We start from the raw sequence: 22364 nt of genomic DNA, 5'->3' as shown, positions 1-22364 counted from the left end.
TAAATATCTAAAAAGGAAGCGTAAAATAGGAGAGTAGAAAAGAGTAGAGTACAGCCACTTAGGTGCCTGGTCTTGAGAACCAGGGATGGTAGGTTAAAAAGCTTTTTTATCCCATGGGAACTCTCCCTACCCACCCAAGCAGCTTAAGAAAAAGGTATATATAATATAATAAGTAATAAGACATAAGAAGGATAAGACATCACAGGAGAAGATTGTTATCAAACACAAAGGAACCAACTGTTTTGTAAGCTACGGTGAACATTGCTAAGGCCGGCTAGATAAGCTAACGTTAGCTGTTAGGTATAACTAATTGTACCCTACTCCTACAATATTTACGTATATATAATAATATTAAAAAGGGGGAACAAGAAAAAGTAAAGCATGTAGAAATGTATATGGATACATAAGTACAGACGGCTGCCGTGTTCCGGATCACCTTTTTTAAAGTCCCGCTATACAGAGCCATAATGCAACTGAATGTCCTTTAATTGTGTATTGAGGCTTTTCAGGTTTCAAATCCCACAAAACCTCGGAGAGGTCGCCGCGCTGCGAGATCTCAGTAACACTGAGAACTGCATTGATATGCTCTGATCACGCTTCACTTTAACCACTGCACACGGACAACACAGTTAACATCGCAACATAAAACAATTTTTATATTGTGCCTAAAACTCTTGTGAATATACGAGGTCATCACGGCATTGCTTTGCGCCATGCGGCTCCACCGTGTTGCGCAGAATTCCTCCGCACGTCTGTCTCAATGTGCCGAAAAAGTGCAGATGTCCACGTCTTCCGCAATTCCTGTGGAAGTCAGAAGACGTCCCGGATCAACACAGCGTCCAGTGTGGAAATGAACGGCACATTCCACTGTTACAGGAGTTTTTGTCATGGAAAGAGAAGCGGAGGAATTCTGCGCATCGCAGTGGAGCCGCATGACGCAAAGCAACGCCGTGATGAAGCCTCACAGGACATGTCCTGGCATGTCCAGCTCATTCACAATTTCTCGGATAGTCACACGAGTGAAAAGCCACCGAAAGCCATCTGAAAGCCATCTGAAAGCCGTCCTGTGAGACCAACACGGAGGTGCTTTTGTCCCGCGCCATTCGCGGCTCCGTGGCGCATCCCTCCACTTCTCTTTCCATGAAAAAAACTCCTGTAACAGTGGAATGTGCCGAAAAAGTCTTGATGTCCACGTCTTCTGCCATTTTTGTGGAAGTCAGACGAAGTCCCGGATCAACAAAGCCTTCACGTTGGAAACGATCTGGTTGTTTCAGCGGGGTGTCAGCCTGTCGATCGGCGCTCGGAGTGCGTCGCGCTCTCAGATGCTGTGGGCGGTCTTTAAACCGGCTGGAGCACTCCTTAATCTGTGTAATCCCCATAAAATCGTCCCTGAAAGCCATCTGAATTTTCCGAATGGTTACCAACTGGAGGTCTCTCACAGTTTCTGGAAAAATTTGATGCAGCAAAGCTCCAAATCATTCAGATATTCGCAATAAAAATCCGACGAGAGGGGTGGACCACTGCTCACACAAAGCCTGCTCACAGGCAAATGACGCAACCGACAGGCGTGAAAAAACTCACGCATGCGCACAAAGGTTCAAGCTTGGCTAATGCAATCACATGTGACTCAAATCCATATGGTTTTTGCAAAAAATAAAAAGGTCGGATACTTTTCTAACAGACCTCGTATTCTCTGAGTTTCTAGACGTTGTTATTGCGTTTGTTTTATGTAAACATGCAAGAATCACAGGCTGTCTCTCCGTTATTTTCAATGGGAACTGCTGTGTGCTCCGCTCGCTTCCTGATCATGTCGTTCGGGGGGAAAGTGAAGTTTGCTCTTTAATGTCTTGATTATTGTTCTTTACAACACTGTTTGTCCTTTTTGTTCCAGACTAATATATATAATATGTCTGAAATTCGGTTTGCGCTTATTAAATTCCATGCAGATTAAACGTAGCAGACATGGATTTTTTGTTCTAATTGTTTTAGCAAGTTTTCAGGGTATCATGCAGCAGTGTCTTATTAACGTGATGAAAAGCATAAAAAAATGACATTTTTGTAGCATAATATTCATTTACAGTTGTCATCGTGTGGATTCTCTATGTTGTTTTGACTGCAGCGACTCTCTGGCATGCAAGGGATTATGGGATACGTGAAAACCCCGAATTGTTGTATTGAGTATTTGGATGTTATTTAGCTGAAAAAGTCTGGGTGGAGTAGCGCTTCTACTTAAAGTGTGAAGCCACATTATGTGTGGTACAAACATTCGCCAGAAATGGATCACTTTTGCCGGTTCCGGATCACGACACTCTGTGTCACTTTGGGGGCATTCCTGGCATCTGGCTGGAGCCCTTCTAATGCAGAATGATACACACTGTGCCCGAGAATGTGTTTTGAACACAAAATGATATAAATTATACTTATTAAATGAGAATTTACTTAGTTTCGAAAGGCGCCGTTATACATTTTTACGAACAAAAAATGAAGTGTGGAGGTGAGATTTCTCTTGAATTAAAAAGTAAAGCCCCCACATTCATGCCCATTCGTGATTTTAAGATGACCCCCAAAGTCCACATGACTACAGACACGAGGCTGCTGCTTCAGTCATCCACAACTGGCAAATTTTCGCGTTGGAGATAAATGCACGCAGCAATTAAACAGCAAGACATAACACACTGACATTTTTTACCCAAGTAAGTATTTTCCCACTCTAGAACCAAAAACACAAAATGGCTAACTCACCTTTCCTACGTTTTAGAGATCGTCAGTTTAAAACTTGCAGGAACGAGTGAGTGAGAAAAAGCGCGCACACCACGGAGACCGGGATGTTTTGATTCCTCTGCTGATCACAAGGACGGCTGGATCCGGTCGAGCTTGTGGTCGTTTGTAGACAAAACATTAGTTTTTCCATTGGTACCAAGTATTAGCTTATTTGTGCTGATTGTAAGAAACAACAGCGCAAATACTACAGCAGTGATCCGGAACTGGGCAAGTGTCTGTACATATATTTGCAGAAAAGAGAAAAACTGCGGCCGTTTTAATCACCAAACCTGCAGCTGCTAGCATTACACATCTGGCTGTTTCTTCTTCTTCTGCTATATTTTTAACACAGTATTCAGTAGCTTCGCCCTCGTGTGGGAACACAAGTAATTACAGCTGATCATCCCAGTAACCACTTAAAGCGTTAAACATTAAACTGGCATATATACACTCTACAAAAATATAAACGCAACACTTTTGGTTTTGCTCCCATTTTGTATGAGATGAACTCAAAGATCTAAAACTTTTTCCACATACACAATATCACCATTTCCCTCAAATATTGTTCACAGACCAGTCTAAATCTGTGATAGTGAGCACTTCTCCTTTGCTGAGATAATCCATCCCACCTCACAGGTGTGCCATATCAAGATGCTGATTAGACACCATGATTAGTGCACAGGTGTGCCTTAGACTGCCCACAATAAAAGGCCACTCTGAAAGGTGCAGTTTTATCACACAGCACAATGCCACAGATGTCGCAAGATTTGAGGGAGCGTGCAATTGGCATGCTGACAGTAGGAATGTCAACCAGAGCTGTTCCTCGTGTATTGAATGTTAATTTCTCTACCATAAGCCGTCTCCAAAGGCGTTTCAGAGAATTTGGCAGTACATCCAACCAGCTTCACAACCGCAGACCACGTGTAACCACACCAGCCCAGGACCTCCACATCCAGCATGTTCACCTCCAAGATCGTCTGAGACCAGCCACTCAGACAGCTGCTGAAAAAAATCAGTTTGCATAACCAAAGAATTTCTGCACAAACTGTCAGAAACCATCTCAGGGAAGTTCATCTGCATGCTCGTCGTCCTCATCGGGGTCTCGACCTGACTCCAGTTTGTCGTCGTAACCGACTTGAGTGGGCAAATGCTCACATTCGCTGGCGTTTGGCACGTTGGAGAGGTGTTCTCTTCACGGATGAATCCCGGTTCACACTGTTCAGGGCAGATGGCAGACAGCGTGTGTGGCGTCGTGTGGGTGAGCAGTTTTCTGATGTCAATGTTGTGGATCGAGTGGCCCATGGTGGCGGTGGGGTTATGGTATGGGCAGGCGTCTGTTATGGACGAAGAACACAGGTGCATTTTATTGATGGCATTTTGAATGCACAGAGATACTGTGACGAGATCCTGAGGCCCATTGTTGTGCCATACATCCAAGAACATCACCTCATGTTGCAGCAGGATAATGCACGGCCCCATGTTGCAAGGATCTGTACACAATTCTTGGAAGCTGAAAATGTCTCAGTTCTTGTATGAGTATGTTTGGGATGCTCTGGACCGGCGTATACGACAGCGTGTACCAGTTCCTGCCAATATCCAGCAACTTCGCACAGCCATTGAAGAGGAGTGGACCAACATTCCACAGGCCACAACTGACAACCTGATCAACTCTATGCGAAGGAGATGTGTTGTACTGCATGAGGCAAATGGTGGTCACACCAGATACTGACTGGTATCCCCCCCCCAATAAAACAAAACTGCACCTTTCAGAGTGGCCTTTTATTGTGGGCAGACTTTGTTGAGTGTGTATATATGTGTGTATGGATTTGAATGACGTGTGATTACACCAATCATGCTTGAACCCTCGTGCGCATGCATGAGTTTTTTCACGCGTCGGTGACGTCATTTCCCTGTGGGCAGGCCTTGAGTCGTCCCGCCCTCTCGGCTGAATTCCTTTGTTTCACACGCTGCTCGAGACGGCGCGCGTTGCTTTATCAAAATTTTTTCTGGACCTGTGAGGAATATCCGAGTGGACACTATTCGAGAAATTAAGCTGGTTTTCGGTGAAAAGTTTAACGGCTGATGATAGATTATGGGGTGTTTCTGTCAGTGTAAGGACTTCCCACGCAGCGGGACATCGTGCAGCACTTCCAGGCGCCGTCGTCGGCCTGTTTCGATCTGAAAACATCCTAATTTAAGGCTTAATTCACCCAGGACGTCATGAGAGAACAGAGAAGGTTCAGAAGAGGCCGGCATGAGGACTTTATGTGGACATTCCACTGTTTAAGGACATTTTGTAATGAAAGACGTGCGCGCAAATTCGCCGAGTCGTTTCCGTGACGACTCGGCAAATCTGTGTGCGCCGCGACAGGAAAAACACCTCCGTGTTGAAAACCATTTGTAAAATTCAGGCGGCTTTTGATGGCTTTCAACAAGTGAGTAACTGAGAAATTGTTTAACAGCTTGGGCATGTTCCAACTTGCCCGTTAAGGTTTCCAACGGAGGTGTTTTTCCTGTCGCGACCCCCCCCGCGGTCAGGTCTGGCCCGACATGCGACTCTGCCCGCACGTTCTTTCATTACAAAATGTCCGTTAACAATGGAATGTCCGAATAAACTCCTCATGCCGACTTCTTCTGAAAGTTCTCTGTTCTCTGACAACTTACTGGGTCAACAGAGCCTGAAATGTGGAAGTTTTCAACTTGAAACGGCGAGACGCTGCCACCTCGAAGCGCAGATCGCCGTCAGGCGCCGTGGGCCGTCCTTACGGCAACACTACCAGACCAAAATCTCTCATCAGCCGTTAAAATTTTTACCGAAAACCAGCTGAATTTATCGAATGGTGTCCACTCAGTTGTGCCTTACAGTTCTGAAAAAAATTTGATCAAACAAAGCAGCAGTCTCGGAGCCATTCCTAAACAATGAAAAAATCGACGAGAGGGTGGCCCACTCCTCACTCAAAGACTGCCCACAGGCGAATGACGTAACCGACAGGCGTGAAAAAACTCTTGCATGCCCACGAGGGTTCAAGCATGTCTGATGTAATCACACGTGATTCAAATCCATATGGTTTTTGAAAAAAATAATAAGGTCGGATACTTTTCTAATAGACCTCGTATATATATATATATATGGTGAATGAGGGTGAGGCAGCCTATTAGATAATTAATAGCTATCAACAGGTATGAATATATTTTTCGTGAACTATTTTTGTAACATGTTTTGTTACAACATCTACATTTTTTTGTAAAATAAAATAAAAAATTTGATCACAAAAAAAAAAACCAATGTCCTCAGCACACTCATATTAGTCAGTTGTTTTTGTTTCTTTCAAACCTGCACATCTAGTCTTCATATGCACCTTGCAGTGCAGTGGGACTCAGTATCTTCAGTTCTGCATCACTTTTGGTCTTCCTGATGTGTTATGAAAGTTCAGGCACACAGGTCTCACCTCCCACATCAAAGTCAACAAGGACTGTATTAACTGGTGAATAAAGCTGGTTTAGGTCAAGCGATACCAGCCCAGACACTGGGCAAGCTCATTATTGGTCTGTTGGTTTTCCGTGTGCATGCAGGAAGGATCCCAGTTTGCCGTGTTTCTCAGCTGTCAGCAGCTCTTTCTTTGCAGTCACTGAGTCAGTCCAAAGACGGAGTTTTATCATCTTCAAATACACCTTGCACATGAAACCTCCACTGAAAATGTCATTGTGTATAACTGGACAGTGAACCAAACCAGTGCTGCACACTCTGCATGTTGTGTGCAGCAGAACCGGTGGTGGACCTACACTGTACACTACACACTGCACACCAGAAGAATTTCACCCAATGTAGTTTGTAACTCAGTGAATCAAATGCACAGAACATCCTGAAGGAGTGAAAACACAAACCTGGAAGCGAGGATCTGCTCCGTGTCTTACAGGAATGTTCCTGCTGCAGTCTGCAAGATGAATTCTTGGTGGTTGTAACCACAAAGACCCATAAAACCCAACAGGCTGAAAGTGTTTCTAAGTGAGTCTGGTTACTCACTAAAGCCTGTGTCTCACTGTTGAAGGCAGCAGTGCTGCAGCCAGGACCAGAGCTGTTTGGTGCTCTAAGTTCCACCACTGGACTTCACATCAACACAGGAACTACAATAAAAAGTTCCCACGACTTCAAAAACTCACCCTACTTCCTCCAGGTGAAACAATAGGGCACCGCAGTCCCATATGAACCCTACGTGATATCATTGGATTTGACCACTTATGGGAACGTCTGCTTTCGTTGTGCAATATATACAATCAATCAATTTCAATCAATTTTATTTATATAGCGCCAAATCACAACAAACAGTTGCCCCAAGGCGCTTTATATTGTAAGGCAAAAGCCATACAATAATTACGTAAAAACCCCAACAGTCAAAACGACCCCCTGTGAGCAAGCACTTGGCGACAGTGGGAAGGAAAAACTCCCTTTTAACAGGAAGAAACCTCCAGCAGAACCAGGCTCAGGGAGGGGCAGTCTTCTGCTGGGACTGGTTGGGGCTGAGGGAGAGAACCAGGAAAAAGACATGCTGTGGAGGGGAGCAGAGATCAATCACTAATGATTAAATGCAGAGTGGTGCATACAGAGCAAAAAGAGAAAGAAACACTCAGTGCATCATGGGAACCCCCCAGCAGTCTAAGTCTATAGCAGCATAACTAAGGGATGGTTCAGGGTCACCTGATCCAGCCCTAACTATAAGCTTTAGCAAAAAGGAAAGTTTTAAGCCTAATCTTAAAAGTAGAGAGGGTGTCTGTCTCCCTGATCTGAATTGGGAGCTGGTTCCACAGGAGAGGAGCCTGAAAGCTGAAGACTCTGCCTCCCATTCTACTCTTAAAAACCCTAGGAACTACAAGTAAGCCTGCAGTCTGAGAGCGAAGCGCTCTATTGGGGTGATATGGTACTATGAGGTCCCTAAGATAAGATGGGACCTGATTATTCAAAACCTTATAAGTAAGAAGAAGAATTGTAAATTCTATTCTAGAATTAACAGGAAGCCAATGAAGAGAGGCCAATATGGGTGAGATATGCTCTCTCCTTCTAGTCCCTGTTAGTACTCTAGCGGCAGCATTTTGAATTAACTGAAGGCTTTTCAGGGAACTTTTAGGACAACCTGATAAAAATGAATTACAATAGTCCAGCCTAGAGGAAATAAATGCATGAATTAGTTTTTCAGCATCACTCTGAGACAAGACCTTTCTAATTTTAGAGATATTGCGTAAATGCAAAAAAGCAGTCCTACATATTTGTTTAATATGCGCTTTGAATGACATATCCTGATCAAAAATGACTCCAAGATTTCTCACAGTATTACTAGAGGTCAGGGTAATGCCATCCAGAGTAAGGATCTGGTTAGACACCATGTTTCTAAGATTTGTGGGGCCAAGTACAATAACTTCAGTTTTATCTGAGTTTAAAAGCAGAAAATTAGAGGTCATCCACGTCTTTATGTCTGTAAGACAATCCTGCAGTTTAGCTAATTGGTGTGTGTCCTCTGGCTTCATGGATAGATAAAGCTGGGTATCATCTGCGTAACAATGAAAATTTAAGCAATGCCGTCTAATAATACTGCCTAAGGGAAGCATGTATAAAGTGAATAAAATTGGTCCTAGCACAGAACCTTGTGGAACTCCATAATTAACCTTAGTCTGTGAAGAAGATTCCCCATTTACATGAACAAATTGTAATCTATTAGATAAATATGATTCAAACCACCGCAGTGTAGTGCCTTTAATACCTATGGCATGCTCTAATCTCTGTAATAAAATTTTATGGTCAACAGTATCAAAAGCAGCACTGAGGTCTAACAGAACAAGCACAGAGATGAGTCCACTGTCCGAGGCCATAAGAAGATCATTTGTAACCTTCACTAATGCTGTTTCTGTACTATGATGAATTCTAAAACCTGACTGAAACTCTTCAAATAGACCATTCCTCTGCAGATGATCAGTTAGCTGTTTTACAACTACCCTTTCAAGAATTTTTGAGAGAAAAGGAAGGTTGGAGATTGGCCTATAATTAGCTAAGATAGCTGGGTCATGTGATGGCTTTTTAAGTAATGGTTTAATTACTGCCACCTTAAAAGCCTGTGGTACATAGCCAACTAATAAAGATAAATTGATCATATTTAAGATCGAAGCATTAAATAATGGTAGGGCTTCCTTGAGCAGCCTGGTAGGAATGGGGTCTAATAGACATGTTGATGGTTTGGATGAAGTAACTAATGAAAATAACTCAGACAGAACAATCTGAGAGAAAGAGTCTAACCAAATACCGGCATCACTGAAAGCAGCCAAAGATAACGATACGTCTTTGGGATGGTTATGAGTAATTTTTTCTCTAATAGTTAAAATTTTATTAGCAAAGAAAGTCATGAAGTCATTACTAGTTAAAGTTAAAGGAATACTCAGCTCAATAGAGCTCTGACTCTTTGTCAGCCTGGCTACAGTGCTGAAAAGAAACCTGGGGTTGTTCTTATTTTCTTCAATTAGTGATGAGTAGTAAGATGTCCTAGCTTTACGGAGGGCTTTTTTTTATAGAGCAACAGACTCTTTTTCCAGGCTAAGTGAAGATCTTCTAAATTAGTGAGACGCCATTTCCTCTCCAACTTACGGGTTATCTGCTTTAAGCTGCGAGTTTGTGAGTTATACCACGGAGTCAGGCACTTCTGATTTAAAGCTCTCTTTTTCAGAGGAGCTACAGCATCCAAAGTTGTCTTCAATGAGGATGTAAAACTATTGACGAGATACTCTATCTCACTTACAGAGTTTAGGTAGCTACTCTGCTCTGTGTTGGTATATGACATTAGAGAACATAAAGAAGGAATCATATCCTTAAACCTAAATCATATCCTTAAACCTAGTCAGCTAACAGACTTTCAGCTACTTTTTCTCTCTCTCTCTCTCGGTCTGCAGAATCAGTCGTCTCTTTAACGGCACTGAGCCCATCGTCTTGGACAGTTTGAAGCAGCATTACTTCATCGACAGAGATGGCGATATCTTCCGCTACATCCTCAGCTTCCTGCGAACGTGTAAACTGCTTCTACCTGAAGACTTCAAGGTAACTGAGACGTCCACTCAGTCATACAAGCTGCATGCGCGGTCCAGCTTCCAAAGACTCTGTAGTGCCACGTTAACCAACCTCATGATGCTCTCAAACCGGTCGAGGTGAGCGTCTGCCGGCTGCAGTATTATCATCACTTATAATGAGAAAAATATTTGCAAAGCTGGAGGCTTACTGAGCTGCAGTAAAAAGCTGGATGTCAGTGGTTGGACAGTGACAACTTTTGCAATTTTGCCTCAGTGGAGTTAAAATCAAACAGGATGTACCTGCAGTGTCGACTTTTAAGTTTCATTCAGGGAGTTTAACAGTAATATTACATTCACCATTTGAAAATTCTAGCATTTAGACACAGTACCACCATTTGCAGAGCCTAGAAAATAACAGTGTGGGCTGCTTAAAAAGCAGAAGGTTCCCAGTTCAAGACCACCTGTGCCCATTCTCAGTGTGGAGTGTGGAGCTGTGTCAGGAAGGGCATCCAGGGTAAAATGTGCCAAATCAACATGCAGAGCCATAGCAGATCCACTGTGGTGACCTCAGATGAAAAAGGAAGAAGCCAAAATAACTTTCTTAAAAAAAAAAAAAATCACTTTTCAAGTTAGAGGATGAATGCATGAGCATTTCCAAGTCACTGAATATGTCCTGATGTCTTTGAATCAGTCCTTTGTGGCAGTGACTGGAGAAATTGTGCACAGTGCAACTTTTGTCTGTTGCGCAGCCAGTCACAGCTTCATGGTGGAGTGACACAGAGAAAGATTTTCTGAAAAAGATGACACAAAATTTAATCTACAGTTTGCCAGAAGGCACATTGGCGACTGGAGCCAAGGTGTGTTTTGCGTTCTTGAATGACAATCCCTCTCTGTTGTGTGGACTGGGAGCAGTAGTGACAGAGTCTGCCAGGTGTGTGTTCTGGTTCCTACACTGTTCAGTGTTTGCATGGACTGTGTGTTGGGTAAGGTTGTGGTGATGGCTGTCTTAAATTGCCTTCATCAGCAAATAAAGGTTTACTGACCCTGACTTTGCAGATGATCCTGTGATATTTGTGAAACTGATGTGTGTCTTGACTCAACAGCTATCAGCTATGCAGTGAAGCTGTCAGCGACATTCACTTATCTCAGGAGTTATCTTCATGTCTCAGAGTCTTCAGCCTTTTAGGTAAAGAGATGCCTCAGAAGAGGTTATGGAGTCATGAGGTCACTGGACAGAGGTGTTTGGTGATGTTGATGTACGGTGAGGAAAATAAGTATTTGAACACCCTGTGATTTTGCAAAAAAAATAAATAAAAAAATAAATAAATAAATAAATCCGGAAATCACAATGTATGATTTTTTAAAGAATTTAATTGTATGTTCCTGCTACAAATAAGTATTTGATCCCCTACCAACCAGCAAGAATTCTGGCTCTCACAGATCTGTTAGTTTTTCTTTAAGAAGCCCTCGTATTCTGCACTCTTTACCTGTATTAATTGCACCTGTTTGAGCTTGTTACCTATGTAATAGACACCTGTTCACACACTCAATCAATCACACTCCAACCTGTCCACCATAGCCAAGACCAAAGAGCTGTCTAAGGACACCGGGACAAAACTGTAGACCTGCACAAGGCTGGGATGGACTACAGGACAACAGGCAAGCAGCTTGGTAGTAGACAACTACTGTTATGATTATTTATTAGAAAGTGGAAGAAACACAAGATGACTGTCAATCTCCCTCGGTCTTGGATTCCATGAAGATCTCACTTTGTGGGGTAAGAATGATTCTGAGAAAGCTCAGAACTACACAGGAGGACCTGGTCAATGACCTGAAGAGAGCTGGGACCACAGTCACAAAGATTACATTAGTAACACATGATGCTGTCATGGTTTAAAATAAATCCTGCAGGGCAGCAATGTCCCCCAGCTCAAGCCAGCACATGTCCAGGCCCATTTGAAGTTCACCAGTGACCACCTGGATGATCCAGAGGAGGCATGGGAGAAGGTCATATGGTCTGATAAGTCCAGAATAGAGCTTTTTGGAATCAACTCCACTTACCATGTTTAGAGGATGAGAACAACCCCAAGAAAACCATCCCAACCGTGAAGCATGGGGGTGGAAACATCATACTCTGGGGGTGCTCTTCTGCAAAGGGGACAGGATGACTGCACCATATTGAAGGGAGGATGGATGGGGTCATGTATTGCGAGATTTTGGCAAACAACCTCCTTCCTTCAGTAAGAGCATTGAAGATGGGTCATGGCTGGGTCTTCCAGCATGACAATGACCCCAAACACACAGCCAGGGCAACTAAGGAGGGGCTCCGTAAGAAGCATTTCAAGGTCCTGGAGTGGCCTGGCCAGTCTCCAGACCTGAACCCAATAGAAAATCTTTGGAGGGAGCTGAAACTCCAAACCTTAAAGATTTGGAGAAGATCTGTATGGAGGAGTGGACCAAAATCCCTGCTGCAGTGTGTGTAAACCTGGTGAACAACTCCAGGAAACGTTTGACCTCTGTAATTGCAAACAAAGGCTACTGTACCAAATATTAACATTGATTTTCACAGGTGTTCAAATACCATACAAATAAATTATTAAAAACTCATACATTGTGATTTCCGGATTATTATTTTTTTTTAGATTATGTCTCTCACAGTGGACATGCACCTAAGATGAAAATTTCAGCTCCCTCCATGATTTCTAAGTGGGAGAACTTGCAAAATTGCAGGGTGTTCAAATACTTATTTTCCTCACTGTATTTGCAGCAGAACAAAGGTCCAAGTCTTTAGGGTCCTGGGGCCTGATTTATCAACTGTTCGTACGCACAGATTTGTGCAATCAGTAGCACACTCAGAGCAAATGCTGTCTGAAGTACTTCTTCTCAACATGACACCATAATTCTGCTCACAACTTCATAATGTGCCTGATCACCTTTATGCCTCTGTAGTTATTGCAGCTCTGCACATCACCCTTGTCTTTAAAAATTGGTATTGGTACTCTTCAGGCATCCTCTCATTTTCCAAGATTTTATCATCTGCTTTAAACCTCCACTGTATGTCATCTATACTAGGGTGATTCTTAGACTACGGGCACTTATTATGTCCTTTGATCATATTGTATGAAAAACAGAAAAAAGGGGAAATGTCACACTTTTATAGTTATCTTTACAATGAAAGTGTTTTAAGAAATTTGTTCTAGTAGTCTATGATGACTTTTTCACCTTTTTTCAGCATCATTATATGCAAATTTTGCTGTTTTGTGCTTGTCCCACACCCAGACTTTTGATCTTCAATGATAAAAATGAATGGTAAAAAAACATTTTTTTCTAATGTTTTAAAATATCTCTGAATAAAATATCAGTAAAATAATCAAAAAATAATTGGGGTATTCAATGTCATACAACTGTTGTGATTTTTTTTTTTTAAATGTAGTTGTCCCACACTATTGCCGTAATTTCCACCACAACACTGTAATGTCCCTTTAAACAGTTTGTATGAAAGATTGTTTGGGTAGTTTCTATGGAGATAAACAGTGACATCAGAGCACATGTATATAGCGCCAAATCACAACAAACAGTTGCCCCAAGGCGCTTTATATTGTAAGGCAATGGTGTGGTGGAAATTACATTCACAAGGCCAATAGTACCCGTAGTTAAAGAATCACCCACTAACTGCTTTTTCACTCTTCGAATTCTTCATTGCAGTCCTCACATCATTCACATTCATGCATCAATCCCTTGCATTATTTGATTTACTCCCTTCACATCATCGTCCCTTCTCTCCCTCTCATTTTCCTCATTCATCAGCTCCTCAAAATACTCCCTCCACCTCAACACACTCTCCTCACTTGTCAGCACATTTCCATTTTCATCCTTTCACACCCTAACCTGATACACATCATTTCCAGCCCAGCAGTGGCGACTCCAGAGATTTTTCTCTGCAGGTGCTGTTGGGGGAGCTTGGCATTTTTATGAGGGTGCTATAAAGTAAAGTAAGGGCTCATGTACTCCGCTACACCTCCAGCCATGTTCACATGCACACGTGCACATGGCTGCGTTGTCATCTGCGACAGTCACTGATGACATGCAAAATGAACAAAATCACACACAAAACTAGACTACTGAGCAGTACAAATATCCACAGACCGACACACGTAGCCTAAAGGAAAAAAACACCAACGACAGGCAGAGGAGAAAATCTTTCACCTACCATTGAAGTCTTCATAACAGCACAGTGTGCCTGTTGAGGCTCAGAACAGAAGCATCAATGATTTGGTTGCTGTCCAGGGCCCGTGTTCTCTGAGGGTAAGTTGCCAGGAGTGCCGGGTCACTGGTTTGTCCGTTCCCACTGCTATTCCTCAGGTAGTTCTTTAGACGACTCAGACTTCACTTCTTTCCGAATCCATTCGTGGATATTTGGGAAACAAAAACTGATCCATTTCAGCAACTCCAAACCGACTCTACTGACTATGGTACAACATCGTCACATTTGAAGGCACGACGTCATCGAATGTGACATCCTCGAACATATATGTAAAATTAGGTCAAAGGTCAAAGATGGTTAAAAACACTCTTTTCAGTTTAAAACAATCAGTTCTGTTTATGAATATTTATTTTCTTTTATGAGTTAAAGATTTGTCTAATTACATGAATCTGAAAACACCATATTAGCATCTTACTGTGGAGAACTATTCTGAAAGGATGATGTCATGGCCCTGCCTCTGTAACCTCAGCAGTTCATAACGAATGAGGACGTGAACAAGGACGTTATATTTACTTCTTCCAGCTTCTACTGCTCCTGGGGAAATGTCATATTCATAAAATGAGATGGACACCGCCAAACCAAAATTTGAACACTTCTGTCAAACTCTACAGCACCACAATTATAGAACTTAAGAATAAAAAAGCAATTAAAATGAATTATATTTTTGACAAATTTCAGGTGAACTAGTGACTTTGAGGTGTATCTTATTTTTTATCACTCATGTTTGCAGTTCTTTCTTATTTTCCTTCATTTTGTTTTGTTTTCTGTGTTGTAACCCTGGCATTATGTTCTCGATATGTATGTTAATTTCTGAATTAAAAAAGGCTCATAATGAATGACATCAAGTTGTTGGTGTTGGGACACCAGTGTACTTTAACACATTATTTTTTTCTTCTTGTTGGTGGTGAGACAACGTGCTGGCGTCCTCCAACTGAGGCTGACAAACACACTCAGAGCAGACAAACACTGAGGAACTTCTTTAAAAACCCTTAATTTATTTACAAGTAATTTCCAAGATGGAAATTTCCAGACGTGATCTGTCAAAACAAGGACGTCATGTGGAGAACAGCTTTCAGCTGTGATGATGAATCCACGTAACAGGTCAGATTAAAATGCTTTATTGACTGTGCGCCACTTTGTAAAATTCTAACTTCGGTTGCTACATTGATAAGTTCCGCGAAGGGCGTGGCCAGGCACGCGTCGTCCCTCTCCCTTCCGGGTCCGATCGAGCTCCGCCCTCCCCACGCTCCTCTGTTCCTGCGCTCCGTGCGCCTATGGCTCCCCCTGCTGACGAAGCTATGGACACAAGCAGGGCAACATTTAGGGCACCTGGAGCACAAAGGAGGCGGGCCCACGGAGCCTGTTATGTTTGTGGCTCGAGTGAGCATCTCGCAAACGACTGCCCCGAGCGGTTAAACTCCAGCGCCCGCCCCTAGAGACTGGGCCAGGGGTGGGCCAAAATATTCACGTGGGACACACCCACATTGCTACACGACTCCCAGTCACGATCCTGTTTGAGGATTCGACCCTGAAGGCCCCAGCACTGGTGGACACGGGCTCTGAGGGGAATCTGCTTGACAGTAGATGGGCCAGGGAGATAGGGCTCCCTCTGGTGGCTCTTACCTCGCCTGTGCAGGTTCGGGCGCTAGATGGCTCCCTACTCCCACCAATCACACATAAGACACCTCCAGTAACTCTGGTGGTGTCAGGTAACCACCGGGAGGTGATCGAGTTCTTTGTGACTCAGGCCACCTCCCGTGTGGTTTTGGGGTTTCCATGGATGCTAAAGCACAATCCCCGGATCGATTGGCCATCGGGAGTGTCTAGGTTCCTCGGTTCCTCCCGGCTCCCAAGCTAAGGAGGAGGTCCGAGTCCCGCCCAATCTGAAGGCGGTGCCGGCGGAGTACCATGACCTCGCTGACGTGTTCAGCAAGGATCTGGCTCTCACGCTTCCTCCCCACCGCCCGTATGATTGTGCCATTGATTTGGTTCCAGGCAGTGAGTTTCCGTCCAGTAGGCTGTACAACCTCTCACGGCCGGAGCGTGAATCAATGGAGACCTACATCCGGGACTCATTAGCTGCCGGGTTGATCCGGAATTCCACCCCTCCGATGGGTGCTGGTTTCTTTTTTGTGGGTAAAAAGGATGGCGGGCTTCGTCCATGCATTGATTATAGGGGGTTGAACGAAATCACGGTTCGCAATCGATACCCGTTGCCCCTGTTGGATTCGGTGTTCACCCCCTTGCATGGAGCCAATATCTTCACCAAACTTGATCTTAGCAATGCGTATCATTTGGTTCGGATCCGGAAGGGAGACGAATGGAAGACGGCATTTAACACCCCGTTGGGCCATTTTGAGTACCTGGTCATGCCGTTCGGTCTCACTAATGCTCCCGCGACCTTCCAAGCGTTGGTAAACGATGTCCTGCGGGACTACCTGCACCGGTTCGTCTTCGTGTATCTGGATGATATACTCATCTTTTCCCCGGATCCTGAGACTCATGTCCGGCATGTCCGTCAGGTTCTGCAGCGGTTGTTGGAGAACCGTCTGTTTGTGAAGGGCGAGAAGTGTGAATTCCACCGCACTTCTTTGTCCTTCTTGGGGTTTATCATCTCCTCTAACTCCGTCGCCCCTGATCCGGCCAAGGTTGCGGCGGTGAGAGATTGGCCCCAACCCACAAGCCGTAGGAAGCTGCAACAGTTCCTCGGTTTTGCTAATTTCTATAGGAGGTTCATTAAGGGCTATAGTCAGGTGATGGGTCAAGTGATGGCTTTTTAAGTAATGGTTTAATTACTGCCACCTTAAAAGCCTGTGGTACATAGCCAACTAATAAAGATAGATTGATCATATTTAAGATCGAAGCATTAATTAATGGTAGGGCTTCCTTGAGCAGCCTGGTAGGAATGGGGTCTAATAGACATGTTGATGGTTTGGAGGAAGTAACTAATGAAACAATCGGAACAATCGGAGAGAAACAGTCTAACCAAATACCGGCATCACTGAAAGCAGCCAAAGATAACGATACGTCTTTGTGATGGTTATGAGTAATTTTTTTCTAATAGTTAAAATATTATTAGCAAAGAAAGTCATGAAGTCATTACTAGTTAAAGTTAAAGGAATACTCGGCTCAATAGAGCTCTGACTCTTTGTCAGCCTGGCTACAGTGCTGAAAAGAAATCTGGGGTTGTTCTTATTTTCTTCAATTAGTGATGAGTAGTAAGATGTCCTAGCTTTACGGAGGGCTTATTTATAGAGCAACAGACTCTTTTTCCAGGCTAAGTGAAGATCTTCTAAATTAGTGAGACACCATTTCCTCTCAAACTTACAGGTTATCTGCTTTAAGCTGCGAGTTTGTGAGTTATACCACGGAGTCAGGCACTTCTGATTTAAGGCTGTCTTTTTCAGAGGAGCTACAGCATCCAAAATTGTCCTCAATGAGGATATAGAACTATTGACGAGATAATCTATCTCACTCACAGAGTTTAGGTAGCTACTCTGCACTGTGTTGGTATATGGCATTAGAGAACATAAAGAAGGAATCATATCCTTAAACCTAGTTACAGCGCTTTCTGAAAGACTTCTAGTGTAATGAAACTTATTCCCCACTGCTGGGTAGTCCATCAGAGTAACTGTAAATGTTATTAAGAAATGATCAGATAGAAGGGAGTTTTCAGGGAATCATCCGAGGCCGCCTACGGCTACATTCCTGGCTGATGGCGGCTACATCCGTGGCTAGCAGCGGCTACGACCGAGGCTGGGGGCGGCTGTGAACGAGGTTAGCAACGGGGAGGGTTGGTGCGCGGCGACCGGACCTGTGGTGGTAGAGGTTATGGGTGAGAATTGTTTTTTGCAATTAACAGTGGCCATACTAAGCCACGATAGTTAACATGGCACCACCCAAGAAAACGGAGAAACTTGACGAAAATATAGAGGAGATAAAGACCTCAATAAACCAGATATTAAAAGACATGTCTAATTTAGACAAGCTGACGGTGGAGATTAAAGAACTCCAAAAACTGATTAAAGAGAAGGACAAGATCATTAAGAAACTTGAACAACGTGTACGAGGTCTATTAGCAAAGTATCCGACCTTATTATTTTTTAAAAAACCATATGGATTTGAATCACGTGTGATTGCGTCAGACAAGCTTGAACCCTCATGCGCATGCGTGGGTTTTTTCATGCCTGTCGGTTGCGTCATTCGCCTGTGGGCAGGCTTTGAGTGAGGTGTGGTCCACCCTTCTCGTCTATTTTTTATTGCAAATAAATGTCAATGATTTGGAGCTTTGCTGCATCAATTTTTTTCCAGAAACTGTGAGAGACCTCCAGGTGGACACTGTTCGAAAAATTAATATGGCTTTCAGGGAAGATTTTATGGGGAATAAACAGATTACGGAGTGTTACTGCCGCTTTAAGGACTGCCCACAACTCCTGAGAGAGCGGCGCGCTCCCAGCCCCCATTGACAGGCTGACACCCCGCTGGAACAACCAGAGCATTTCCAACGTGAAAACTTTGTTGATCCGGGACCTCATCTGACTTTCACAGAAAGGTAGAAGATGTGGACATCAGCACTTTTTCGGCACATTCCACCGTTACAGGAGTTTTTTTCATAGAAAAAGAAGCGGAGGGACGTGCCACCGTGCCGCTCACGGCACGGCACAAAACCACCTCGGTGTTGGTCTCTCAGGACAGCTTTGAGATGGATTTCAGACAGATTCCGGTTGCTTTCCAGTCGTGTGAATATCCAATTGTGATTGTGCATGAGCTGGACAAGCCCAAACATGTCCTGTGAGGCTTCATCGTTTCTTTGCGCCATGCAGCTTCTCTTTCCATGACAAAAACTCCTGTAACAGTGAAATGTGCCGTTCATTTTTAAACTGGATGCTGTCTTGATCTGGTATGTCATCTGACTAGCACAGGAATTGTGAAAAGACGTGGACATCAGCACTTTTTCGGTACATTAAGACAGACGTGCGGAGGAGTTCCTCTGGTCTGGAATTGTAGGGTGTGGATTAGAGTAAAAGAAGGAACAAATGGTATACAAATCAAAAACATGGAGGACCTTACAAAATACAGACCTGAATAGACAATCAAATATGACGTCTGTTGGTTGTTGTTGATCAAACATGGAAACAGATGATAAAATATATGACATAGACACTAATATTGATGAAAGTATATTTGACTTAAAAACGATTGGTTGTGAGTATTATATGGTAGAACAGCTAAATAGTGAAAAAATTGCAGAAGATACCCTGTCACTCTTACATATAAAGAGTCTAAGCTTGTATTGTAAAATGTCACAAATAAAAGATTATTTAAATCAGTTTAAAAATAGATTTAGTATTGTTGCAATCACTGAATCTTGGCTTAATGATGATCTCATGGCTGATGTTCAAATGGAGGGATATGAGCTGTATTTTATGAACAGAAGATGTAAAAGGGGCGGTGGTGTTGCTCTGTACATAAATGCAGATCTGATATGTACAATTGTAGAAGAAATGACAACTGTGGATGACGTCATAGAAATTGTAACAGTGGAACTTGTACATGAAACATCTAAGAATATTCTAATTAGTTGTATATACAGAGCACCAGACACTTGTGTTGTGAAATTTACAGATAGAATAATAGTTATTCCATCAAATTAAAAACAAAACGCTTTTTATATGTGGAGACTTTAACATTAACATAGAAAGCTCCAGTTGCCAAAGAATAAGTGATTTTGTGAATTCAATGTATAGTTTGGGGTTATTAGACTTGATAACAAAAACAACCAGAATTACATCGCAAAGTGCAACGGTAATCGACAATATATTTACAAATAGAACAGATGAAATTATCAGGAATGGGATCTTGATGACAGATGTTAGCGATCATTTACCAGTTTTTTCAATATTTAAATATAAAAATAGGTACAAGAAAAAAACTGTTATAAACTTTAAAAGAGATAAGTCAGTAAAAGCCTTAGAGGCATTAAAATATGATCTTAAAAATCAAAATTGGGAAGAAGTTTATGTCAGTGATGTTAATGTAGCATATAACTCATTTATGAAAATATTGATGAAATCATATAATAAAAACTGTAAATTAATAGAAATTAGTAAGAAAAGAGTAAATAAACCATGGCTGACAAAGGGAATAAAAAATGCTTGTGCAAAGAAAAACTATTTATACAGGTGCTTTTTAAAAATGCAAACAAAGGAAACAGAACACAGATACAAAAAATACAAAAATAAACTATTGACAATAATTAGGAAACAAACAAAAAAGATTATTATAGTGAACAATTAAATAAGAGTAAAGATAATATGAGGGCAACATGGGAAATTATAAAAAGTGTGATTGAAAGTGATGGAGCGAAAGCAACTTTTCCAAATTACTTTGTCAAAGAAAATAAAGAGATATATGACATAAAAGAAGTGGCAAATGGGTTTAATCTAGAAATCTGGCCAATTTTCTTAAATCCTCCAAACCGTGACTATCCAGGGTTGGGACCAGGAAGCAGAGTTGTAGTCTTACACACCTCTCTGCAGCTTCTCTCCCCCTGCCATCCCCTCATTACCCCATCCCCGTAGAGACGGTGCCTGCTCCCACACCACCAATAACCAGCAAAAATCTATTTAAGCATAAAAATTCAAAAAGAAAAAATAATATGGCACCTTCAACTGCACCACAGGCTAAAACAGTTAAATGTGGTCTATTAAACATTAGGTCTCTCTCTTCTAAGTCCCTGTTGGTAAATGATATAATAATTGATCAACATATTGATTTATTCTGCCTTACAGAAACCTGGTTACAGCAGGATGAATATGTTAGTTTAAATGAGTCAACACCCAAGAGTCACACTAACTGTCAGAATGCTCGTAGCACGGGCCGAGGTGGAGGATTAGCAGCAATCTTCCATTCCAGCTTAATAATTAATCAAAAACCCAGACAGAGCTTTAATTCATTTGAAAGCTTAACTCTTAGTCTTGTCCATCCAAATTGGAAGTCCCAAAAACCAGTTTTATTTGTTATTATCTATCGTCCACCTGGTCGTTACTGTGAGTTTCTCTGTGAATTTTCAGACCTTTTGTCTGACTTAGTGCTTAGCTCAGATAAGATAGTTATAGTGGGCGATTTTAACATCCACACAGATGCTGAGAATGACAGCCTCAACACTGCATTTAATCTATTATTAGACTCTATTGGCTTTGCTCAAAATGTAAATGAGTCCACCCACCACTTTAATCATATCTTAGATCTTGTTCTGACTTATGGTATGGAAATAGAAGACTTAACAGTATTCCCTGAAAACTCCCTTCTGTTTGATCATTTCTTAATAACATTTACATTTACTCTGATGGACTACCCAGCAGTGGGGAATAAGTTTCATTACACTAGAAGTCTTTCAGAAAGCGCTGTAACTAGGTTTAAGGATATGATTCCTTCTTTATGTTCTCTAATGCCATATACCAACACAGTGCAGAGTAGCTACCTAAACTCTGTAAGTGAGATAGAGTATCTCATCAACAGTTTTACATCCTCATTGAAGACAACTTTGGATGCTGTAGCTCCTCTGAAAAAGAGAGCTTTAAATCAGAAGTGCCTGACTCCGTGGTATAACTCACAAACTCGTAGCTTAAAGCAGATAACCCGTAAGTTGGAGAGGAAATGGCGTCTCACTAATTTAGAAGATCTTCACTTAGCCTGGAAAAAGAGTCTGTTGCTCTATAAAAAAAAGCCCTCCGTAAACCTAGGACATCTTTCTACTCATCACTAATTGAAGAAAATAAGAACAACCCCAGGTTTCTTTTCAGCACTGTAGCCAGGCTGACAAAGAGTCAGAGCTCTATTGAGCTGAGTATTCCATTAACTTTAACTAGTAATGACTTCATGACTTTCTTTGCTAACAAAATTTTAACTATTAGAGAAAAAATTACTCATAACCATCCCAAAGACGTATCATTATCTTTGGCTGCTTTCAGTGATGCCGGTATTTGGTTAGACTCTTTCTCTCCGATTGTTCTGTCTGAGTTATTTTCATTAGTTACTTCATCCAAACCATCAACATGTCTATTAGACCCCATTCCTACCAGGCTGCTCAAGGAAGCCCTACCATTATTTAATGCTTCGATCTTAAATATGATCAATCTATCTTTGTTAGTTGGCTATGTACCACAGGCTTTTAAGGTGGCAGTAAATAAACCATTACTTAAAAAGCCATCACTTGACCCAGCTATCTTAGCTAATTATAGGCCAATCTCCAACCTTCCTTTTCTCTCAAAAATTCTTGAAAGGGTAGTTGTAA

The 22364-nt window shown here is 42.3% G+C and overlaps 1 protein-coding gene across 1 annotated transcript in view; it reads left to right on the top strand.

Moving 5' to 3' along the window:
• Nucleotides 1-22364, top strand: part of LOC117515269 (BTB/POZ domain-containing protein kctd15-like) — a 139414-nt gene that overhangs the window by 36584 nt on the left and 80466 nt on the right. Inside the window, exon 3 of the mRNA XM_034175754.1 lies at nucleotides 9691-9835. Coding sequence (XP_034031645.1) covers nucleotides 9691-9835 — 145 coding nt within the window. The remainder of the gene's footprint in view (nucleotides 1-9690; nucleotides 9836-22364) is intronic.

The sequence above is a fragment of the Thalassophryne amazonica genome, chromosome 8 (genome assembly GCF_902500255.1).
Source record: "Thalassophryne amazonica chromosome 8, fThaAma1.1, whole genome shotgun sequence".
Lineage (NCBI taxonomy): Eukaryota > Metazoa > Chordata > Actinopteri > Batrachoidiformes > Batrachoididae > Thalassophryne > Thalassophryne amazonica.
Note: the sequence above shows the minus strand (reverse complement) of the source record. Positions and strands in the feature narration are given on the sequence as shown.